The following is a 21,498-nucleotide window of genomic DNA, read 5'->3' as shown; positions in this document are numbered from 1 at the left end:
CTTTCAGCTTGTTGTGTTTGTGGATATATGACTGACTTTAATTATCCACAAAATCATCACATTCTCTGTAAGATGAAGGTCGACTATTGAACGGCGTATATTTTAAAGTAAAGGTTTTAAAACCAAGTTAGTACAAACATCACTAATGTCACATAACTTTCCCGACATGTGGCCAACAGTAATGTTTTAATGTTCTTCATTATTACACATTCGCACATAAATAAGTGGCATAAGCTGTGTCCCAAAACGTAGGCTGCATCCTCCTGAGGCTGCATTTGTAGACCTTTTAACATCACAGCGACGCAGCAAAGGCTGTCCGAATTCGTAGACCCCTCTGAATCCGGCCGACAAATGCGTCCTCCTTTTCCCCAGATTTCAAGAATGGGTCGGTGTATCCTTCGTGGCCCGCCATATCCCAGAATTCATAGCGCCGCCCAGCCAATTCCAGTTTCCAACAATGGCTTAACACTGTAGTGTTTGCTGTACAGGGTATCGAGGAATGCTCAGACCTCTGCATTGGAGAGACCAAACAGCAACTTCATAACGCACGCCACAACACAGAAGAGCCACCGCCACGGGACAAGACTCGGTGGTCCATCTGCATCTAAAGGTCAAAGGTCACTCTTTGAGGATGCCAGTGTTCACGTTTTGGACAGAGAAGACAGATGGTTTGAAAGAGGAGTGAAAGAAGCATCTATGTCCACTGTGAGTGACCAGCTTTGAACAGAGGGCGGGGCTTATGAAACCAACTCTCTGCCAACTATAATCCAGTTTTGAGATCCCTCCCCAGACGCCTTAACGCCCACTCACATCCTGGGCCATCTGACCTCAGGAATTCGCATGATAAGGTGGGGCCAGATTTCACAATGAGCTCACCCGAAACTCTGGCTGATTGGGACCCACACCCAGTTTCACACCTTGGCTCAAGCGATTAGAGGATCATCAGGGGGTCCTTTTGTCCCTCTGTGGGGGGACACTCCCACTCCCACCATTTGACCTTAGAACTGAAGAAGCTTCTCGGATGAGAGGTGAAACGTCTTCAAGCAACTTAAAGAAGTCCAGACACTTTTCTTTGCAAGCTCCTTAGACTACGATGACCTGGATGACTGAGAACCTTCACAGACATTGGAAGTGGATCTTTAACTTATTCCCAGTACCTAATTTCACTCTGTCACTATTCTATGGATAATCCAAATTGCCACTAGGTGTGAATGGTTGTCTGTCCCTGTGTGTTGGCCCTGCGACAGACTGGCGACCTGTCCAGGGTGTACCCCTCCTCTCGCCCTATGACAGCTGGGATAGGCTCCAGCACCCCCCGCGACCCTGAAAAGGATAAGCGGAAGCGAATGGATGGATGGATGGACTATTCTTTGGTTAGTAATGCTTTGGTTGAAACTTCAGGCGTGGTTATATTTCTACCAGCTGAACAGTAACTGCGAGTGGCCTGAGGGGAAGAACAAATGAGTTAACACTAATCTGCATCAGTGTGACTGCTGACTTAGAAACTGTGAAGAGCAAAATATTTGAACTTTATTTTAATTTGCAGTCTCTGGCTTTTTGACCTGATTAAAGAGTTACAGCACAACACCGTTAGACAATAATGATAATGCCGTTGTTTTAACACAGGCGACTCTCCTGGGAAATCTGAGTGGTCAGGAGCTCAAAACAATGGTGTCAACCAGCGAGCTGCAGAAAACAAAGGGCACAGTAAGAACGCACACTGACACTCAACAGTAGCTGCTGTATGAGCATACATCTCACTTGTTAAGCCTGCAATCCTCACGCAGGCTGACTGCCATCACAGGACAGTGAGGTAATTGTTATGTCATGTGTTTAGTTTCTTCACAAGCTCACCGCGAGGGCCGTCATCAGGGATTATGAAGACGGGAACCTGGACACCAGTGAAGCTGAACACGAGGTACTTTGCAGATAAGTGAGACCAAAGATTGAAATTTACAGTAGTTGTTGTTGTTGTTTTACTGATATATGTATTTTATTGTTCTTCAAATTTTCTTCCAGTTCAGTTTAGTTTCAAAATCCTTATTACAATAAATACAGCTGTGGTCAAAGGTTTACTCATCATGGACATTATGTTCGTACTATTTCGTACTACATTGTGAACTGTTAATCATTTCTTATAGCATATTTTAGTGATGCTGTAAAATGATGTTATGCTTATCTTTACCAGCCTATAAAGTTGTGTTTGATAGCACTGATTAGATTGACCAGTAGAAGAACAGAAAAGAACTCAGTGAAGAAGAATTGTAGATTTGGACACATTGGGAAGGTCTCTTGGAGACCTTTCTAAACAACTACAGATTCCAGCACCATCAGTTCAGGTGAACATTATTATTCAGATGTGTCACCACTCTGCCAAGGTCTGGAAGAAGACACAACCCCTCAGATGAGAGGAAGTTTGTAAGGATGTTCAGGAACGACCCAACAAAGCTCCAGCCTGCCAGAAACTGGAAATGATATCCGATTCAGTAATTTAGGTCAGGATCGGACCGATACTGTATATTGGATTGGTCCCTAGTAGAACGTACATATATTTGTTTAGAAATGTAGAGAGTTAAAGTAAAAAGCAGTCAGAAAATAAACTACTGATAAACTAGTACTTGGAGCAGGGCGATATGACCAAAAATATTTATCACCATATACGTTTGAAAATTTGCGATAACGATATAACTGACGATATAATTGACACCAGACAAAACACTTTAAAACTCCACAACTTTATTAGTGCAAAAAAACCCCATCAATGTATTTTCACTTAAACAAGCAGCTGTTTTTATCTGCATCAAAGTTGTATAAAAACGTAACAGTGCAAACTCCTCGCTGACAGTTTAACCAAAAGGCATTTCCGGTGGAAACTGAACGACACATCCTCAGCGTAACCATGTATAACATCCACTGAACTTAAAAAGAGGTCATACACACACAATACGGTAATATCATGTTGAAGCACAGTACACATCACTCCGCGAGGCTCCGCCTACGATAGCCGTAATGCTCCGACCAGTGTTGCCAACTTAGCGACTTTGTCACTATACTTAGCGAGTTTTCAGACCCCCTTAGCGACTTTTTTTTCTAAAAAGTGACTAGCGACAAATCTGGTGACTTTTTCTGTTGTTATTGGAGACTTATTTATGACGACAGATGATGTGCAGATCGATCCTGAAATATCGATTCCTCTGATACCAATCGTTTATGTTCTAGAATCGATTCTCACATTAAAATATCGGTATTTTAGTACTTTAGAGTAAATTTGTAGTTTATCATTAACAGGAACACATTGGAAAGAAACTATAACATTTGGATTGTCTATGTTTGGAAGGAACTATTTTCCCTTCCGCCTTTCATAGTCATGTGTGAAACACGGCTGTATAAATGTGTGGCAGCCTCTGGCGTGCGCACTCACAACAATGGCTGAGTGTAATTGGAGTCGTGTGGACGTATTTTACCTCCACAAGCAGCCAAGACGTGGTTTGCAATACATGTGGCATGAAAGTGAAGTGTTGTGGCAACATTAACCTCGTCAAACACCTCAGAGTAAATCACATCACAGAATATGACGAGCGCATGTTGAGGTGAACTGAAGAGGAGGAGAGGGTGACGTCTCTCACAGAGTCCTTCAGTGCTGCAGGCAGGCAACATGTTCAAATAGCACAACTTCAGTTTTTTATTTCTGTATGATGAACTCTGCATCATTAAGTGATAAGAACAAGTAATCTGATGTAATCATGATGACGCTATAATTTGAGATACAATAAATAAAATAAGTTTTTGTACAAAGTATCGGATCAGTATCGTCGATACCACCCTGAATATTACTTGGTATCGGATCGGAAAGGAAATCAGTGGTATCGCACATCACTAATGACCACTTTTTGACGTGAAAGTATGTATCGCTCTTCTCAACAAGCAGCGGTGCTGCCGTGGGCACCTCACCCATACCAAAGCGCTCACGGGCGGAGGATAGTGCTCCCCCCGCTGCTATCAGGGCGGGAGACGTTCACACCTGTGCGTCCAAACTGCAAATGAATCACGCATGAGCGAAGCCGCTGCTCCCGCCCTGACTGTAACGCAGTCAGTTCTCTTATTGTTATGCTGTTTTGTGGATCAGGTTTAAAACTACTTACACACACACACACACACACTGTAACTACACCAGAGTGCCTATCTCGGGTCACTTTTGCCGGTCCAAGCCCGGGTAAAGGAGCAGGGTTGGAATTGGGACATTAAAAAAAACAATAATTGCTAAAAGAAATTTAATTTGTAGTTCTAAATAAATTTTTAGAAGGACAAGCTAAACCAGTTCCACACCAGTGAAGCTGCAGCATGTTTACAAACCAGTTCAGGTTCATCAGTTTCATTCAACGATCCGCTTTCGCCCTTCTCGTTCTCTGTCACCATCATGCTTTTTCCGCCATGTACGTATGAAAACAAAGGCACTGCGCATGCGCGTTTGACCCGTATTCTATCACCATATTTCATTTTCCTATCATTGCCCAACATTACACCGGTGTTACCGTGAACGGTATGATACGGCCCAGCCCTACTAGTACTGATACCTAAAAATCGTACTTCATTACAGTAACAAAGTATTTGTACTTACTTCTTACTTACTTCCCACCTTAGGGGGATATTATTACATGACGGATCAGCCGGTACTTGGCCATGGACCCACCAGGTGCCTGTCATGGGCCTGTCAGGAATAAGGCAGCCTGTATAAGTGGCTGTATCTGTACAACAGCTTATCTCTGGCCTAAATGATGTCAAGCAGCAGGACAATGATCCCATTCGTTCCCACTGCTGTCCAAACTGACAGAAGTTGGCTTAGGCTCTCTAGTTAACAGTGCATTCCTCATGGATATCTTCAGAGGTGACGATAGGCTGATTGTTAGCATACCTGGGTGGGCTGTGAGGGAGAAACTCTGGAAACTGACTTTTTTACTTTTACAGGGTAAGAAAGCAGAGTTGAAGTCCTTCATCATCGAGTTAAGCAAAGAGTTTTCCATCCTGTCTCAGTTTACCAGCTTCGTGGCCATTGAGGAACGGGTTTGTCAAATCAGCCTTTTTCACATTTACAGTTTGTTTTCCATTCTTTTAGCTTTTTTATCAAATATTTATTTAACTGATCTTATTTTTAGGACTCAGAGCAACCACAGCCTGGTTTTACAGACATCCCCAAGCTGATTGCAGAGGAAGATGTGGACTTCCTTCCCTACATTAACTGGATTTCTCCCGAGGATGATGAAGACCTAATAGAGGCATACTCTTTGGTATGAATTTTTTAAACTGTTGTTCATACATGACTAGTCCTCATGCGCATAAACTGGAGCTGTAGTTTTGCCAAAGATTTTGTTTCAGTGGCCGAGGGAGCAACACATCTGTGTTCCTGTCCTTTACTAAACATGTGATCATCATGTCATTGATCGTACTGACTGTGTTGCTGCTGCAATCTTCACAAATGCTGACGTTTATGATTTCATGCTTTTGTCTTGCTGCTGCAGGAGGAAGATGGTTTGTTTGAGATTTGTGGTTCACTCACGGTTAGTCCCCTTACACTAAGACGCTGATGCTGCACATTCAGTAAAACAAATTCAAGAAATTTAACAAATATATGGAACAATAATCAATTCAGTTCAATTTCAGAAATATCTAAATGGCATGTAGCAGATGTCCTGCAGGCAAACAAACTATGTGATTCTTTTGTTGAGTTAATGTTGATGTAGAACTTTTCTTATATTGTGAAACCTGTCAAAAGACATTACCAACAGTATTTCTGATAGAATTCATCTCAACACATTTAGAGGTTTGTAGAGTCGGAGTTTAAATTTCTGCTTATTTCTCTCCTTTCATAGAGTCCCGACTCCTCTCCTCCAGCTCCACCTCCTTCTTCTTTTAAGGAGCTTGCTTCAATGTATTCTTTTTCTGGACACCCGGCTCCCCCTCCGCCTCCTTCTTTTATGAAGCGTGCTTCAGACGATGTTCCCCACCTTTTTCTTGGACACCCGGCTCCCCCTCCGCCTCCTTCTTTTATGAAGCGTGCTTCAGACGATGTTCCCCACCTTTCTTTTCTTGGACACCCGGCTCCCCCTCCGCCTCCTTCTTTTAAGGGGGGTGCTTCAGACGATGTTCCCCTCCTTTCTTTTTCTAGACCTCCGCCTCCTTCTTTTATGAAGCGTGCTTCAGAGGGTGTTTCAAGACTTATTCCACAAGGACTGTCCATCCCTTCTTCATTTTGTGGTGACTATCCTCGTAGTCAATCCATGGATTCATTTTCATTTGCCATTTCATCATCATCAGACAGTCAGGCAGTGAAGGACATCGATATTCCAATTCAGAGCTGTAGCACTCAGATTAGCAGGTCATCACTCCACACTCAAGGTTACCCTTCAGCGATGAGTAATCGGGTACTGAGTGCACTTGATTCTGTGTCTGATGAGGAAGAACAGAGTTCATCTGAGTATGTTGAAGGCGTTTCTTACAGGGCCTGTAAAAAGCCTGTAAAATACAAAGACATAGCAGCCAGGCGTCCGTCTTTCAGACAACAACTTCCTGAGATGTCAGCTCCAGCGGATTTAGAGCACCAAGCAAAACCTCACCTCCAAATATATGGTCGGGAAGCGAAGGTAGGGAAAAGACCCGAGTTTAAGAGTAAAGTCTTTCGTGAGATGTCCTATTTGCCTCCTGAATTGTGCGGCCTCAGCACAAATGGGAGTCTTCCTGACACTGCTCCTGCAGCAGTACCGTCTCAGATGGTTGTTGAATCTGATGAAACGGCTCCTCTGTTTGTTGCACAGACTGCCAGAGACAGAGGGCCGTCTTTTGGGTCAGCTAAGTTTACTTCCAGTGGCTTTCACTCTCAGTTTGGTAGCTCAAGCTCCACCTATGATGGTGCTCCGGGATCTACAGTGGTTCCTGTGACGTCAGCTCCATCAGATTTAGAGCACCAACCAAAACCGGACTTGTGCTTAAAATCATTAAGGCGGATTAGGGGCCCCTGCAGGATAACAACCTCTTATCTTGCGTCCTCTTTACCTCCCACCTGTTCCGACAATGATGTTCCTGTAGGCCCTGCATGGGCTCCTGAGAAGGCCGCTCGGCTTCATCTCAGAGGAAGGGCTCCCTCTTATCGTTCACGCAAAGTTACGAGTGCATCACAACCTCACCATGAACTTGAAGCTCAGGGCAATGTTCGACAAATGTTCGTCGTTGGTCATCAGGATCTCCTGACTAACCCTGTCCTGCGTCATCAGTCAGCTGCGTGAGTCTCTGAACATTTCTACACACATTCTGTTTGTTAACTATGAGAAGTGTTTGTTTAACAGATGGAAATGACTGTATGTTAACTAGACTGAATGCAGCAGAATCTCCTGAAGCGCTGAAGCTCAAATGGATGAAGATCTTCCAGATGCAACATTCAGTGAGCTTTTTGTGGTTTTATAGTCTTGGGTTCACTTAAGCAAACATAGCTGTTTATCACTCGGACAAAGCAACAGCTTCCTTTGGCTCTCTGACAGGTTAAAACTGCGAAGGAAGCTTAATTTTTTTACTTGAATCACTTGTTAACATCTGTTTTATTTCTATGGGACTTGTCATTGTTAGAGTCATGGGTGGGTGGAGCCTATTCCAGCTGTCATGGGGCGAAAGGCGGAGTAGACCCTGGAGAGACTGCTAGTGTATTGCAAGGCTAACACAGAGAATTTAACCTCCTAGGACCTGGCGTCCACATGTGGACATCATATTCTGGGTTGTCTAGACCAAAATACAAAATTTTGGTAAAAACAAAGAATCACATAATTCTTTGTTTTTACATTCATCAGGTTCAATCAGCCCAAATAACGAGAAGAGAAATTAAAAATGCCGTGTAAGAGTTCAGGTCTTACGAGGTTAAACATAACTGTCAGGTTAGGCTCAGACTAGGGTTTTAGTCTGTGTGATATTAACAGAGCATACAAACATCCACTGTTTTGAAACTTTAAGCTACATTTCAGAGTTTTATGATAGGAATATATAAAGAAAGCTTCCAGTGATGCCCCTCTGCCTCCTTGTAGACACACCTGTCGTATCAATTTGAAAATTCTACCTCACCTCGTTCTCAACTCGTCACATTCACAAGATTTCCAGAAAACTTGACCTCCAACCTTTACCTTATACTAAAGGCCACTGGTATTCAAACTGGTCTGAGGTTTGTAGTGGCTGCACCTGTTTTTGAGTTACTGCATTCACAAGCTCAAGTGCCCATGCTGCCCACCTGCCCAGCAGGGTGGAGACGGTACCCCATCACACTTTTACAGCCGAGGGGTGAAAATCATTTTGACGCAGAAAGAATCGCAGCTAATGATGAGTGTGGGATCATAATGGGGATATAAACAAGACCTTGCTATCACGTTTACCCAGAATGCAGTTTTTCAAATGGTATCCAGTTAATTATCAGAAAACAGATAAAACAGCCACGTTTCTGTCAATCTACATCACAGATATTAAACTGGTAATATATGTCATGACAGTGATGCTCAAAGTTGGTCATAGAGTTAAGTGTTTTATCGTAGTGAACGTTTCATGTGGTTAGCTCCTGTGCTTTGGTAGAGTTAGCAAGGCTCAAAAAAGCTGGACAGAATTATTAAAATGACCAAGGACAAAACTGTAACCCACACCTTTGTACTCTGAGTGCATGCAACTGGAAAAAATGTAAATGTCACTTTGATATAATGGCGTTATTTTTATGCGTGTTGTAGGAAGGGTACTGGGAACTAACCACAGAGCTGGGGGAACTACTTAATGTCAACGTGGACCTGTTTGCCAACGTGTTCCTGAAGAACAAAGGCATCCATTCTCTCGGTGAGAGCTCGTTCAATTCTGATCTGGAGGTGGAAAAACTAGCTTTGTACTTTCAAGTTTTATGAAAGTTAACAAGTATGTATGCTTACTTGGGATCATGTTAACAATGCATATAAAATGTGACTCACATCCACCAAGGTCTTTAAGGTCAACTTAAGATTTATTGGTGGAAAATTGACAAAAAGCCTCGAATAACTTAGAAACTGCAGTTCTTACATGTGTGTTTTGTTAAAGTACATAAAGTGCCATATAAAGATTTACAGCATCATGTTACATTTGAGGTCTGACCTAAGTAGTACTAAACAGTAAAAAGAAATGACACATATCCACATAAATAAAACCTAATTCTTTGCTTTTGTTTTCATGGCACTTCTTAAAGTTTACAAAGAGCAGAAAACAAAGTGGTTCCCAACAAAAGCCGATGCTGGTCCTTTAAATAAAGCCCAGAGACTGATGGGTGCACAGATTTGTGCTCTGAGTGCTTCTTGTTTTTCAAGTTATTGTAAGTTTACTAAAAACATAAATTTACTTAGTTTTATAATTATTATGAGCTCACACTTAACCCTTTACCTCGATGTCTGTAAGAAAAATTTTGCAATAACCATTTTATACCAACACGTTCTCACTCACAAAGCGCAACATTTTGCGCTAAGTGACAAATCATCGATATATTACGCTTCCGATCACTCAACACGTCCCTATATTACGAGATCGGAAAAATGAGGAAACCATTTGGAATGTATCTACACGTTTGTTTTACTCGCTTTGGAAAACACGATCCAACGTCATTGAAGTGCTGGTTATGGTTTGGGATCAGGTTAGGGCTGGAATACATGGCAGAAGCGTCATTCTATTGGATTTCATCCATAACCCGTTATATGCTGTTTTCTAGGAGCTCAGATGTTAATTAACCTTATTTTTCATTATTTCTTTAAAAAAATCAGGCACATGTTAAACCTGTAGATTATTCCCCAGCGCGACGTTTAAATGGGCAGCTGTTGTTTGAGATTGATTCATTATGTTGATTCTGTTCGTCTGGACGTTGCGTCTGGAACACTTCGGTTATAAAAGGACCATTTTGTGATTTACTTTGGGATCTTTTTTGCATGTGTGTTTGAAGGCGTGACAGCCCACAAAGATATCCTGAGGCTGGTGGCGACTCTTCTGGTTCTGCAGCTGATGAAAGTGGACAAACTGGAAGAAGGCAAACTGCTCCGCACCCTGTTCTGTCTGGAAGAAGCTTCTCAGTCCAGGTCTGTCCAACACAGGATGCACAACAGCTTAGAGTAAAATTTCTCTGCAGTTGTTACAAATCAGCTGAAATTAAGCTTGAAAAACATTTTGTACAAAATGTGCTTTGATGTATTAATGAAGCTTATTTCACTATGCCTTGCATGACTTTAGAAATGCAGGTCTGGAAATATTTGCACCACGATGGTTTTAACAAGGTTGTTCACTACTGTGACTGTCTTTTTCATTCAGGCCTGAACGATGGGAGCAGGTGAAGAAGGCGGTGGACTGGGTTTGCTGGGCTGACCGACAGTACCCCTGTGTCTATTGTCGGCTAGAGTTTGGTTTGAGCTGGGAGTCCGCCACCCGTCAGCTACTGGGTTATGAAAGCCTCCCTCCCTTCTCGCCTCTCTGTGGTCTTGATCTACAGAGGACAACGGCCCGAGTACTGGTCCAGTGAGAAGATGCTGTGGACACCGTGTAGCCTTTCAGAGGGGATTACAGTAGCTTTAGATATGCTTGTAGATGAATATGCATGTATTCCTTTTCCTTTTAAGAATTGTGTACTCTGTGTGTTTATACATGTATGGATAATCTCAAATCTGCTGTAATCTAATTTCTCAAATGTTACAAATACAGGTCATTTACACGGAGCATTTACTGCACATAGAGCAGTTGTTTTGTCATCTGTGAAGTTTGCCCGAAAAGCAAACTGGTGTTTGATCCAGGTCAGGTGGTAAAATGTACTTAATTTGAGACACAAGTTGTTATTTTTAACATAACAACTTGTATAACACAGTATCGGTTTTTTAAAACACTTCATAGCTGTTGGTGTTGGTGGCAGCAGTTGTTGTTTGTGCAGTGGGATAATGGTGGAGGGTAAATACCTCTGATGCTGGAGGACCGATGTTGACTCTCCAGTGATTGGGTAGCAGAATGTAGGAGTCTCCCCTGGTTACGGGCATCAGCCAGGTTTGTGTCCTTTGTGTTTGATGCACATTGTAACACAGTCAGTGACTTGATACTTATGTACATGTAACAAAGGTTGTTGTTAATAAATTGCTACTGTGACCTGTTTGTGCCGGTGCTTTACCTTGCTGCCTTTTACAGCTTCTGCCGTGTTAAGTTGCTGAGGGAGGCTGAAGAAATTGAATACATGCAAAGGGTACCAGGTTTGAGGGTCTCGGGATCTTATCACTGCTTTTTGAAGATGAAGTGGTTTTCTTAGGTTCACCAAGCTATCACATCCGGCTGACACCAAGATGGTCATAGTAAGGAGCTCAGTCATTTAGGTGAGAGAGGTGTTGACTGGCATGAAAACCATCACTATGGTCAGGCCGTCCCATCTGTGCTGAGAACAGAGGCAATGAGTTGAATGTGTTTTTCAACAGATTGAAATGCTCACCTCCCTCCTGATTTACCTGTAGTCATCCTTCAGTCCATGCCACTCTCTCTCCACTTTGCACCTCAGGCTACGTCTACACTAATCCGGATAAATCTGAAACACTCCGCGTCCACACTATCATTTTCAAAGAGTTGTGCATCCACACTGAAACGACCTAAAATGCTTACATTCCAGTCCTGCGCATGCATGTAAAGTAAGAAGATTCGACCCGCCTCATTTCTGTCTGCCGTTTATTTTCTTTCCGGCTCTTTGAAAATTGGCCAAATGTGGAGGAAAAGCACCGAGTTTTTTTAAATGGACTAACAATGAGGTGGAGTTGTTGCTGCGAGGAAAAGAAAAGCTCTCTGGAGCATGTGCAGACTGATATTAATCTTTAACAGGGCTGTCAAACCTGAGAGCAAACAGAACAACTGCTGCTCCGCTGTCTCAGTTTAATTGGTCACATGACTGCATCATATAACTAAAATGCGTCATCTTTCCAAAAGTCTGCGGCCACGTGAAAACAGCGTTTTCAATTGTTTCTGCTTTTTCAAAAAGCTCCGTTTTCCTTGACCGAAAACCCCGTCTCAGTGTGGAGTGAAGGCCAAAACGGAGACAAAAAGATGTGTTTTCAAACGAAAACGTATTAGTGTGGACATGGCCACAGCCTCCTGTGAGTCCTGACACCCCTCCCCCCACCTGTCACTTTCACTCATGTCCAGGCTCATGAAGACTGGACCAGAAGGCGAGCACTGTGCCAACTCTCCTGGGTGATAAGCTAACAGCAATGAATGTGGATGCTTGTCTTGTCCTGGATTGTTGAGTATGTGACAGGAAAGTCACAGTATGTGCGTCTTCTTTATTGTGTGTCTGATAAGGTGACCAACAACACAAGGGCACCCCTTCCTCTTCACCATCTACACTGCACAGAGTCCTGCCACCTTCAGAGGTTTTGTGATGACTCTGCGGTGGTTGGATGCATCACTGAGAGTGATGAGTCACAGTACCGGGCTGTGGTCGACTCCTTTGTCAGGTGGTGCGATCAGAATCAGCTGCAGCTCAACGTGGCAAAGACCAAAGAATTGATAGTGGACTTCAGGAAGACCAGGAAAACTGTGACCCCTGTTTCAATCCAGCGGGTCGATGTGGACATTGTGGAGGGCTATAAATACCTCGAGTACACACTGATAGTAAACTGGACTGGTTAAAAACACCACTGCACTTTACAGGAAGGGCCAGAGTCATATCCATTTTCTGAGGCAACTAAGGCTTAGACGTTTTCAGCTGAACTTTGCTCACCACTTCCCACAACCACCCTGACTCTCCTTTCCCTGTGTTTCAGTGCCCTAGACCGCTGATTCTTGAACCACACTTTTCCTGCTGACCCAGCCAGTTTAAGCTCATGTCTGCCTGGTCTGGAGTTTCATAGTCCATGTTAGATGTGTTTAATACTCTAGCTTGTGTCCCGATCCGTGATTGAGGTGTGAGACAAACGACCACTGGTCCAAGTGCGTCAAAACAATGATTTTATTAAACACGTGTGTGGAAAGATACAGCTCTATATTGTCAATGCAGATCTTCCGTCAAAACATACTTTCAGCGTGGTTTTATTATGTCAGGGTTAACGCCCCTTCTTGCATCAGAAAAAACATCACATGTACAGGTTATAATTAACGACAGTTCAACAAGTTTCCGTGTTCAACAGCATTTCCTCCTTATTTGGTTGTCTGGTCCCCCCAGATGTTTCCTGTGGACCCCGGATCACTAGTTGCTAAGCAGAGACAAAGTCTTTCACCTTTACCCTAGAAATGATACTTCATACGTGTATGTAAGCGTGTTAGGCCTTCATTCACAGCATGCAGGTCATTGCATCAACATATCAGTTCAGACATGGCGCTGAGCCTTCCTTAGACTGTATGCTCAACTCTATCATGAGCACAAATGCAATGTGCGTAATAACCTGATTGAAACTATGTTTAATAAATGGAATAAATGACACTGCTCAAAGCTAAATAAAAAGATGTAAAAGAATCAACCTGATATAAAATGATATAATCCCCACACTTGCACATTCATAGTTCATTTGCTCGAATCCGGTTTCATAGCCTTAGTTCTTGGTCATTGTGTTGTACTTTGTTTCTGTAAATAAAATCTTCTAATCACTAAGCTCTGCTTTTGGTTTCATTTCTCACTGCTGGCTACCGAGCCTTGACACCCCCAAGGCAAGTGTTCCAGATGGGAGCCCACAAATCCAACACAGAGGGTCCAGTTGTCCAGTATGTTTGTTTTCAAAAGAAACAGCAAATCAAGCTATTTCTTACCATGTCAAAACAGCATCCCAGTAAAGGAAAGCTTCAGCTCTCAAGGTTGCTCAGTGACAAACTCTTCCAAGTCTGGAACATATAATAGGTTGTTTGATAAAGTGGGAGACACAAACAGATGAAAAAGGTTTTTACTCCATATAGCTGAAAAGCATTTCTGCCAGGATGAAACAAATAGTTGGGTAGCTCCACCACCTTTTCATTCTCCAAGACCACGACTCCCCAACAACAGACAGCAAGCCAGCCACCCTCTTGCTTCACTCAGTCGAATGCTGAAGAATTGACCTGGAATGAGACAATAGTTTATGCAAGGCATATCAACAACAGCCTTCTGGGTGTCCTTGTGCGGTTTTGCAAGGATCGAGTGGGAGCTACTGCTGATATCAAAGACATTTTAGTTTTCTAGTGAAAAGACACTAAAAAAGAAGAACTTTGTGCAGTACTTTTGGTATTTATATTTGTAATTGAGCTATATTAGACCTATTTCTTTTATTTTGTAACTTTGTAATATATTGTATTATTTAATTAGTTCAGTCTGTTACTGTTCTTTTTCTCTTGGAGCAACTGTAACAACATTATTTACTTCGGGATTAATAAAGTTTTCTGATTTTGATTCTGATTGAGAAGAGAACTGTTACTCCTTCACATCAAAAGGAAGCCAGTGAAATGGGTCAGACATCTGGATATGATGCTTCTTGGACACCTGGATGAGGTGTTTGGGGAATGTTTATCACAAGACCCTGTGGTAGACCCATGACATGCTGGTGACATTATGTCTTTGGAGCCCAGAAAAAGAAGCATAGGTGGCTGGACAGGAGGCATAGGCATCCCTTCTTAGACTCGTGCGCCTGAAATCCAGGAGAAACAGCAGGAATTGAAATGATGTATCGGTGGAATGGGTGTGTTTTTATTTTTGTCAAGCTGTGAAACATAAGTAAATCTCAGGACGTGCATTTCCAGTGAAAGCGTCAGAGAATATCACACAAGAGATTTTCTGTGGTGGATGGAGAAAAGGAGTAGGAGGAGTAAGGTAAGTCACATTACACGGATAGCTTTAGTCAGAAAGGTGCCAGTGTTCAGCAGCTTTCATCTTCTTTTCCCTTTCTGCTCATGGAGAACGTGTATGGACAACAATTCTGCTTTCCACAGCTCCTCAACACCTCCTGTAGGAAGCCGCTGCAACATCACAATCAGACCATTTTTCTCTACATTCTGCTTTGCTGCATCTCTCTGCTCACAGTGACTCTCAACGTCCTGGTCATCATCTCTATCTCCCACTTCAGGTGTTAAAGTAAACTTTACTGTGATATATTGTGTTTGACTTGAGCATACTTGGATTAGCTACAGAGTACTCTTCACATTTGGCCTTTACTAAACTGTAATAGCTCTCTTTTAGAAAGGAACAGCTGATGTGATAAATGTTTGTACTATTTAACTGAAATGATTTTATATTCTGACCTCCTCCTCTCAGAATGATGTGGAAACGAGAGGTTTGCCCTACTTTGTTGCACTGGATTGTTTATTGTATGTTGTTTTACTTTCAGAACTGGTGCATTACTGTAGCCTTCCACCTGCTGCAGGTTTATTATGTTACATCTTTCTTTCTGTTTTTTTCTTCTCAGGCAGCTTCACAACCAAACCAACCTCTTCCTCCTCTCTCTCGCTGTCTCAGACCTCCTTGTTGGCCTCCTGCTGATGCCGCCTCGAATCCTCCTTTTAGGGGGCTGCTGGTTTTTGGGCACCTTCATGTGTGGACTGTTTTACTATGCCTCTTTTGTTCTCACATCTGCCTCAGTAGGAAACATGGTGCTTATTTCATTTGACCGGTATGTAGCTATTTGTGACCCCTTGTCCTACCCCACCACAGTTACTGAGAGAAAAGTCCAAATCAGTGTCTGTCTGTGTTGGGCCTGTTCACTGCTGTATAACGGCACAATACTAAACAACTTTCTGAAGCAGCCAGACAGGTATAATTCTTGTGACGGGGAATGCATAGTTGTAATTAATTTCATAACTGGTGCTTTTGATGTCGTAGTTACCTTAATCGGCCCCACTGCTGTGATCATATTTCTGTACATGAGAGTATTTCTGGTGGCTGTGTCTCAGGCTCAGGCTATGAGATCTCATGTTGCCTTTGTTACTTCAAAGGGTTCAGTTCACGTTGCCATTAAGAAGTCTGAGAGAAAAGCAGCTACAACTATTGGTGTTGTTGTGGCTGTGTTTCTGATGTGTTTCTGTCCTTACTTTTATCCCTCTCTCGCAGGGCAGGACACATCAACCAGTGTGGAATTTTCAGTTTTTGGGGTCTGGTTACTTTATTGTAATTCCTGTCTAAATCCACTTATCTATGCGTTTTTCTATCCCTGGTTTAGGAAGACTGTTAAACTGATAGTTACATTGCAGATTTTGCAGCCTGACTCTTGTGATGCCAACATACTGTAGAATTAAAATCCTATCACTCCTCAGTTAGTCAAATACACTGTAAAGGTCAAAATGTGAAAAAATAAGTTGATATCTGACATCTTCTTCAGCTGTTAATGAAAAATTGCATCAATTATTTGTAATAATGTATCAATATTGATTATTACCAGCTGTAATAAACAATATTAATCAAGAATTCATCAAGATCCTTTAACTTCTTCATGAAAAATGCACATGCATACTCCAGAGTCACTATGAAGACTTGTGTCTCATCTTCATTCACTCCACTCTCGTCAAAGAACCTTTTTATTTTGTAGATGGTTCCTTAGCTATTACAAATGGTTCTTTAAAGAACAAAAGGTTCTTCATCCTTAGCTGTCTAAGTTGGTGGTGTAAATGGCATAAATATTTACTCACTATAACGAGGCTGTGAATTCTACTGTGTGTTTTGTTTGTGTGCATGTGTGTGCGAGGGGGGAGGGCGGGTTACCTGGTGATTACCCTTTAAGAGCAGATGGTAGGAAACTGAATATTCAAATAAAGTTAGAAATACTTGCTTAAAAATATACTGGTGGCAGGTGTGGGGGGCCAAAGCCCCACACACACACACACACACACCTAACCCAGCAAACCCATTGATCACAAATAATGTGGTAATAGAATATGAAATTTATTATTAAGATGTTTATGAATATGGTGAGTTAACAAACAGTAGACACAATACACACATTCAAACACTGCACTTTAGTTTTAAGTTTTAATAAAGCATTACTACTTTCTGCTTCAAGGCATTACTTTTGAGATTATTATATATCTTGGAAAATATAGCATAATGATAATACTAGTTATTGTAAACTTTACAAACCACCCAGCAGTATGTAAAGTCAAATTATAAAATACAAGTAAATAACAATTGCACAACAGAATGTCAATGAGTTATGACAAAGCGCACTGCTTAGGTAAAGGATCTGAGCACTTGTTCATCACTGAGCAATTTGTTAATATGTGTTTTTAACCCAAATGACAGGGAGAGAGAGAGACGTCAGAACACGTCGTACTATGGCAACCTCCCGGGAGGGACGGAGGGGGTCAGTCGTTGGGATGCGCAGGCAGATCGTGCGAACACTAGTGATGTGTGATACTGATTTCCTTTCCGATCCGATACCAAGTAATATTCAGGGTGGTATCGACGATACTGATCCGATACTTTGTACAAAAACTTATTTTATTTATTGTATCTCAAACTATACCATCATAATGATTACAGGACATCAGATTACTTGTTCTTATCACTTAATGATGCAGAGTTCATCATATAGAAATAAAAAACTGAAGTTGTTATTTGGACTATTTGCTATTTGAACACGTTGCCTGCCTGCAGCACTAAAGGACTCCGTGAGAGACGTCTGTCTCGCCGTAGCAGCACCTGTCCCTGTCCTCCTCTTCAGTTCGTCTCAACATACGCTCGTTATATTCTGTGATATGATTTACTCTGAGGTGTTTGACGAGGTTAATGTTGCCACAACCATACATGCCAACCCTCCCGATTTTTCCGGGAGAATCCCGAATTTCTCCCAAGTTATTAGATTAGATTAAATTAAATTTTATTAACCCATTGGGAGGGGTCCTCTGGGGTTTTCACACAGCTGAGTAAACGTTAAACAGAAAACTGATTAAAGAAAGTGTGAGATGGTCGAGAGTTTACGCCAGCGCCCGGTTATATTTGAGATAGCAAGGAGCAGACGGCAGTTTCACTCCACCGAGGGAGCTCGTGACGTACTACCCGACTTTCTTTAGACCACGAAGGCCGGTCCTCAGGTGGAAGCGGCCTCTGAACTTGGACACCCCCGCTGTTTCCGGGCCGGCCAATAATAACGGTGACATTTAACGTATTTTATCCGATAAATAAACCCTGTAAAATATATTTATCCCCCCCCCAACAGCCCTTTTGAATGTCTCCCTAATTCTGAGGTAGAAACTGCAGACAGTCAGATTAACAGTATTTTGTCTCTATCTGCCATTCTGCAATTCATCTCATGTAAACAATAACGTGGCGCACAGCTGACGTGAAAAAAGGCACATACCTGTGACGCTGCGTGATGAACTCTGTATTCCTCGTCCACACGTAAACGTAAAAAAGGAGTTTTAAAAAATCTCTGTTTTCGGTGATTCGAAACGCCGTTTACGTGGACGAAACAGCTGCGCGTTCAAAAATACCCGTGTAGGTGCGGACGCAGCGTAAAAGAGTTAGTAGTTTATTTTATTACTACCTGTAATTTTTTGCAGATTACTTGTATTTGCTTAATTGTTGATGCTTCAGCTCTACGACTGGCTGCTGAGTGATATTTACACCCCGGCTGGATTACAAACTTTAACCACGTGCTGAACTTTGGCCCGGCTTTTATACCTCCTGCTAGTATAATGACCTCTTCTTGGCTTAATGCAGTGGTTGCCAGACTTTTTACAGGAAAAATGTTGCCCCCCCACCCCCCGCGTGCACGCACATGCACAAACACATCCTCCAACCACACGCCCATATTTTGCTCGTTTGCGGTTTATTTCTCACCTCAAACATTTGAGTAAGAAATGAGACAAATGAAATGTCTGTGAAGGTTCTCAGTCATCCAGGTCATTGTAGTCTAAGGATTGTGAGATTGTGATATTATCTAATGCCATGTTATACCCCTGATTAATGATTGTGAAATTATTATGTAGTTTTAGTTTGCATTATTCTCCTGAATTAGAAGAAGGTGATAACTATTACATTTGTTAAACTGATTTGTATTACATTAGACTGCTGATTTATTGTGAATGAATGATATTGTTTATGATGCATTATACTGCTGAGTTATAAGAAATACTGTTTTCAGAGAGTCAGGACCTTGTTTTCTGATAATAGAGGAGACAGAGAGCTTCTGTCTGGTAAAAGGTCAGAAGCGTCAACGGGCGGGGTGAGGCCGAGTGCATTTTGAGGTCGAGACACACGAGACGCAAACAGTAGTTAGACTCATGTTTAGGTAAGAGTTCAAATAATAGTTTGCAAAAGCTTGTAGCTGCAAAATGATGTCTGCATAAGGGACAGTTTGCTCCAGGAGATAAGCGAGAGTTAGAAGATTAATAGGAAGCACCTGGCCTCGAGACGGAGAAGATGTCCTTTTAAATGTGTCAAAAGTCGTCAACAGAACATCTGTGCTTTTGAAACTTATGCATGTGTTGTATCTGCTTTGACGCATGAGGGGGCGTCATAAAAGTAAACCCTGATGGTATAAAAACAACTGCTTGTGTATCATTGGGCGGCGATCGATGCTGTCGGTGTGCAGTGTTCATCTCCCCACGCGTGTGTTCATTAAATCATCGTTTGACTTAACTCTCCTGGACCATTGTTGTTTTTGTGCTCACCCTCAATATTTGAACTCGTAACAGGACAAATAAAAGTAATACAAACTCATTCTGATTTAAAAGCCCAGGAATAAAAATGGGTTTTCAAACAGGTTTTGAAAGTGTCTGATGTTGGGGAGGATTTGTAATCAAGTGTTGAAAGTGCCAGAATGTGGTTGGGTCCATCATTCTTGCCACAGACAAGGTGTATTACAAGCGAGTGGACTGCCCCAAGTGGAAGGGAGTTGTTACTGGTCAAGACGGAGCAGTAGTGTTCGTCAGACATGGAGGTAAGTGACGGACAAGGTAAGCGACTCATGTTGTAACTGACGTCAGACCCTGGAGATTTTGGTGGAAAATTAAAACAAATGGTAGTTTAGAAATGAACAAATTCCTTTAAGCTTCAGTATTACCAAATACACTTATCAATTGTCTTATAACTAACAATATTTGTCTAAATCATCTCCAACACCCTGGAGAACAACGGGGAGAGTTTAGAGGCTCTCCAAGATTACATTGATCAGTGCTTCGAGGATCTCGTGATGCCAGCCGGCAAAGATATTGCCGACATACTGGAGTCAATCGACCAACGATTGTCCAGTTTCGACGCAAGGCTGTCCTTGGTGGAGATTCTTCACCGGGAATTTAAATGCTTGCGAGAATCCCTGGAGTTCAGCCAGCAGCAGGTGGAAACGCTTGCTGCTGAAAATGCCACGCTAAGGGAGTCGGTGAAATGTCTCACAGATAATGTTACCCAGCTCAATAGAGAAAATAAAAAAATAAAAGAAGCAGTTATTGATCTACAAGCTCGTAGCATGCGTGATAATCTGGTATTTTCTGGTATTCCAGAAGCCGCTGGAGAGGACGCGGAGACCACGCTAAAAAGCGTCATCAAAACCCACCTGAAGCTGCCGGAGGACACTGTGAAGAACATCGTCTTCGATCGGGTACATCGCCTCGGCCCCATTCAGGCTACGGCCGGGAGACCACGTCCTATCGTGGTCAAATTCGGCCACTTCAAACAAAAGCAACATGTGAAAAGCCGCGGAAGGGAATTAAAAGGAACGGACTTCAGCGTGAACGACCAGTTCCCCAAAGAGATCTTGGAACGACGCAGGGTCCTCTTCCCAATCCGACGCGGCTTCATCCAGAAGGGCTCCCGCGCTGTCATCGCTGTGGACCGGCTGTACGTGGACGGACAGCTCCACCGCGACCCCAACATCACTCCGTGGCTGTATTAACCTCACACCAGATAAGAATCAGCTACACCCTTTCCCTATCCACTCACACTAACTTGCATTAACATCTGTTTAACTTACCAGTATCAAATCGCATCTTAAAGTGTGATTTCATAGCAGAATTAACACCGTCACTCTCCGTCAGTGATTTAATTGGAATGTTTACGTTTTGTTTTTTTTTCTTCTCGTTTTTTTTCCTCTCTTTTCCCCCTCTTGTTTTTATGCTGCTCACCCCTGTCCTTGGTTTCTTTCTTTTTTATTTTCTTTCACTGCTTCGATCACCTGCTTCCAGACTCATCCACAAACAACATCCTTTATTTCGACATTATATGCACAACACGATCACGCACAATCATGCGCTCAACGGCAGCACATTTACATCAGTCAGACAGCGCACACAGTCATATAAGATACACACACACTTAAGCCAAGCCTACTCATATTAGTAAATATGCAAACACATAGTCAGACTCAGGGAGCATCTCGCCACACATTTTTTCTCTCTCTCCTTCTCTTTATTTATGAACAAGTGACGTATTCTCTCCACCTGTCTAAGCGACGCACACAGCATACATCCCTAGTTATACACAAACATCTATGGGTGCACTGAGGTTCATTACATGGAATATAAATGGAGCTGGCTCCAGAGAAAAGAGGTTAAAAATATTTAACCAAC

General features: G+C 42.4%; 2 protein-coding genes and 1 long non-coding RNA gene across 5 annotated transcripts in view; 2 read left to right on the top strand and 1 right to left on the bottom strand.

Moving 5' to 3' along the window:
- parp4 (poly (ADP-ribose) polymerase family, member 4) overlaps nt 1–11,151 on the top strand; it is a 38,942-nt gene extending 27,791 nt beyond the window's left edge. For 2 of the 3 annotated variants that reach the window (XM_085434907.1, XM_085434906.1), the window contains exons 26-35: nt 1,627–1,707; nt 1,838–1,918; nt 4,966–5,061; nt 5,154–5,285; nt 5,517–5,555; nt 5,868–7,273; nt 7,363–7,432; nt 8,748–8,850; nt 9,971–10,103; nt 10,333–11,151. In XM_085434907.1, the coding sequence (XP_085291033.1) occupies nt 1,627–1,707; nt 1,838–1,918; nt 4,966–5,061; nt 5,154–5,285; nt 5,517–5,555; nt 5,868–7,273; nt 7,363–7,432; nt 8,748–8,850; nt 9,971–10,103; nt 10,333–10,540 (2,349 nt within the window). In that variant the 3' untranslated portion in view covers nt 10,541–11,151. The remainder of the gene's footprint in view (nt 1–1,626; nt 1,708–1,837; nt 1,919–4,965; nt 5,062–5,153; nt 5,286–5,516; nt 5,556–5,867; nt 7,274–7,362; nt 7,433–8,747; nt 8,851–9,970; nt 10,104–10,332) is intronic. The other variant, XM_085434908.1, reaches the window with a different exon arrangement.
- LOC146690088 (uncharacterized) overlaps nt 1–21,067 on the bottom strand; it is a 384,415-nt gene extending 363,348 nt beyond the window's left edge. The window contains exon 1 of the long non-coding RNA XR_014915770.1: nt 20,904–21,067. This is a non-coding gene — a long non-coding RNA (uncharacterized LOC146690088). The remainder of the gene's footprint in view (nt 1–20,903) is intronic.
- Nucleotides 14,896–16,227, top strand: LOC146690089 (trace amine-associated receptor 13c-like). Its single transcript, XM_085434904.1, has 2 exons — nt 14,896–15,068; nt 15,408–16,227. Exons 1-2 carry the CDS (start codon nt 14,896–14,898, stop codon nt 16,225–16,227), a joined length of 993 nt encoding a protein of 330 aa, XP_085291030.1.
- Nucleotides 21,068–21,498: the final 431 nt, after the last annotated feature.

Source organism: Copadichromis virginalis, linkage group LG16 (genome assembly GCF_057382275.1).
Source record: "Copadichromis virginalis isolate Kocher_CV1m ecotype Utaka linkage group LG16, C_Virginalis_male_GT1.1, whole genome shotgun sequence".
Taxonomy (NCBI): domain Eukaryota; kingdom Metazoa; phylum Chordata; class Actinopteri; order Cichliformes; family Cichlidae; genus Copadichromis; species Copadichromis virginalis.
Note: the sequence above shows the minus strand (reverse complement) of the source record. Positions and strands in the feature narration are given on the sequence as shown.

Coding starts and splice junctions, on each gene's coding strand:
- LOC146690089 (XM_085434904.1), top strand. CDS start 14,896: ATGGAGAACGTGTATGGACAACAATTCTGCTTTCCACAGCTCCTCAAC. Junction 15,069..15,407: donor ATCTCTATCTCCCACTTCAG/GTGTTAAAGTAA, acceptor TTTTCTTCTCAG/GCAGCTTCACAACCAAACCA.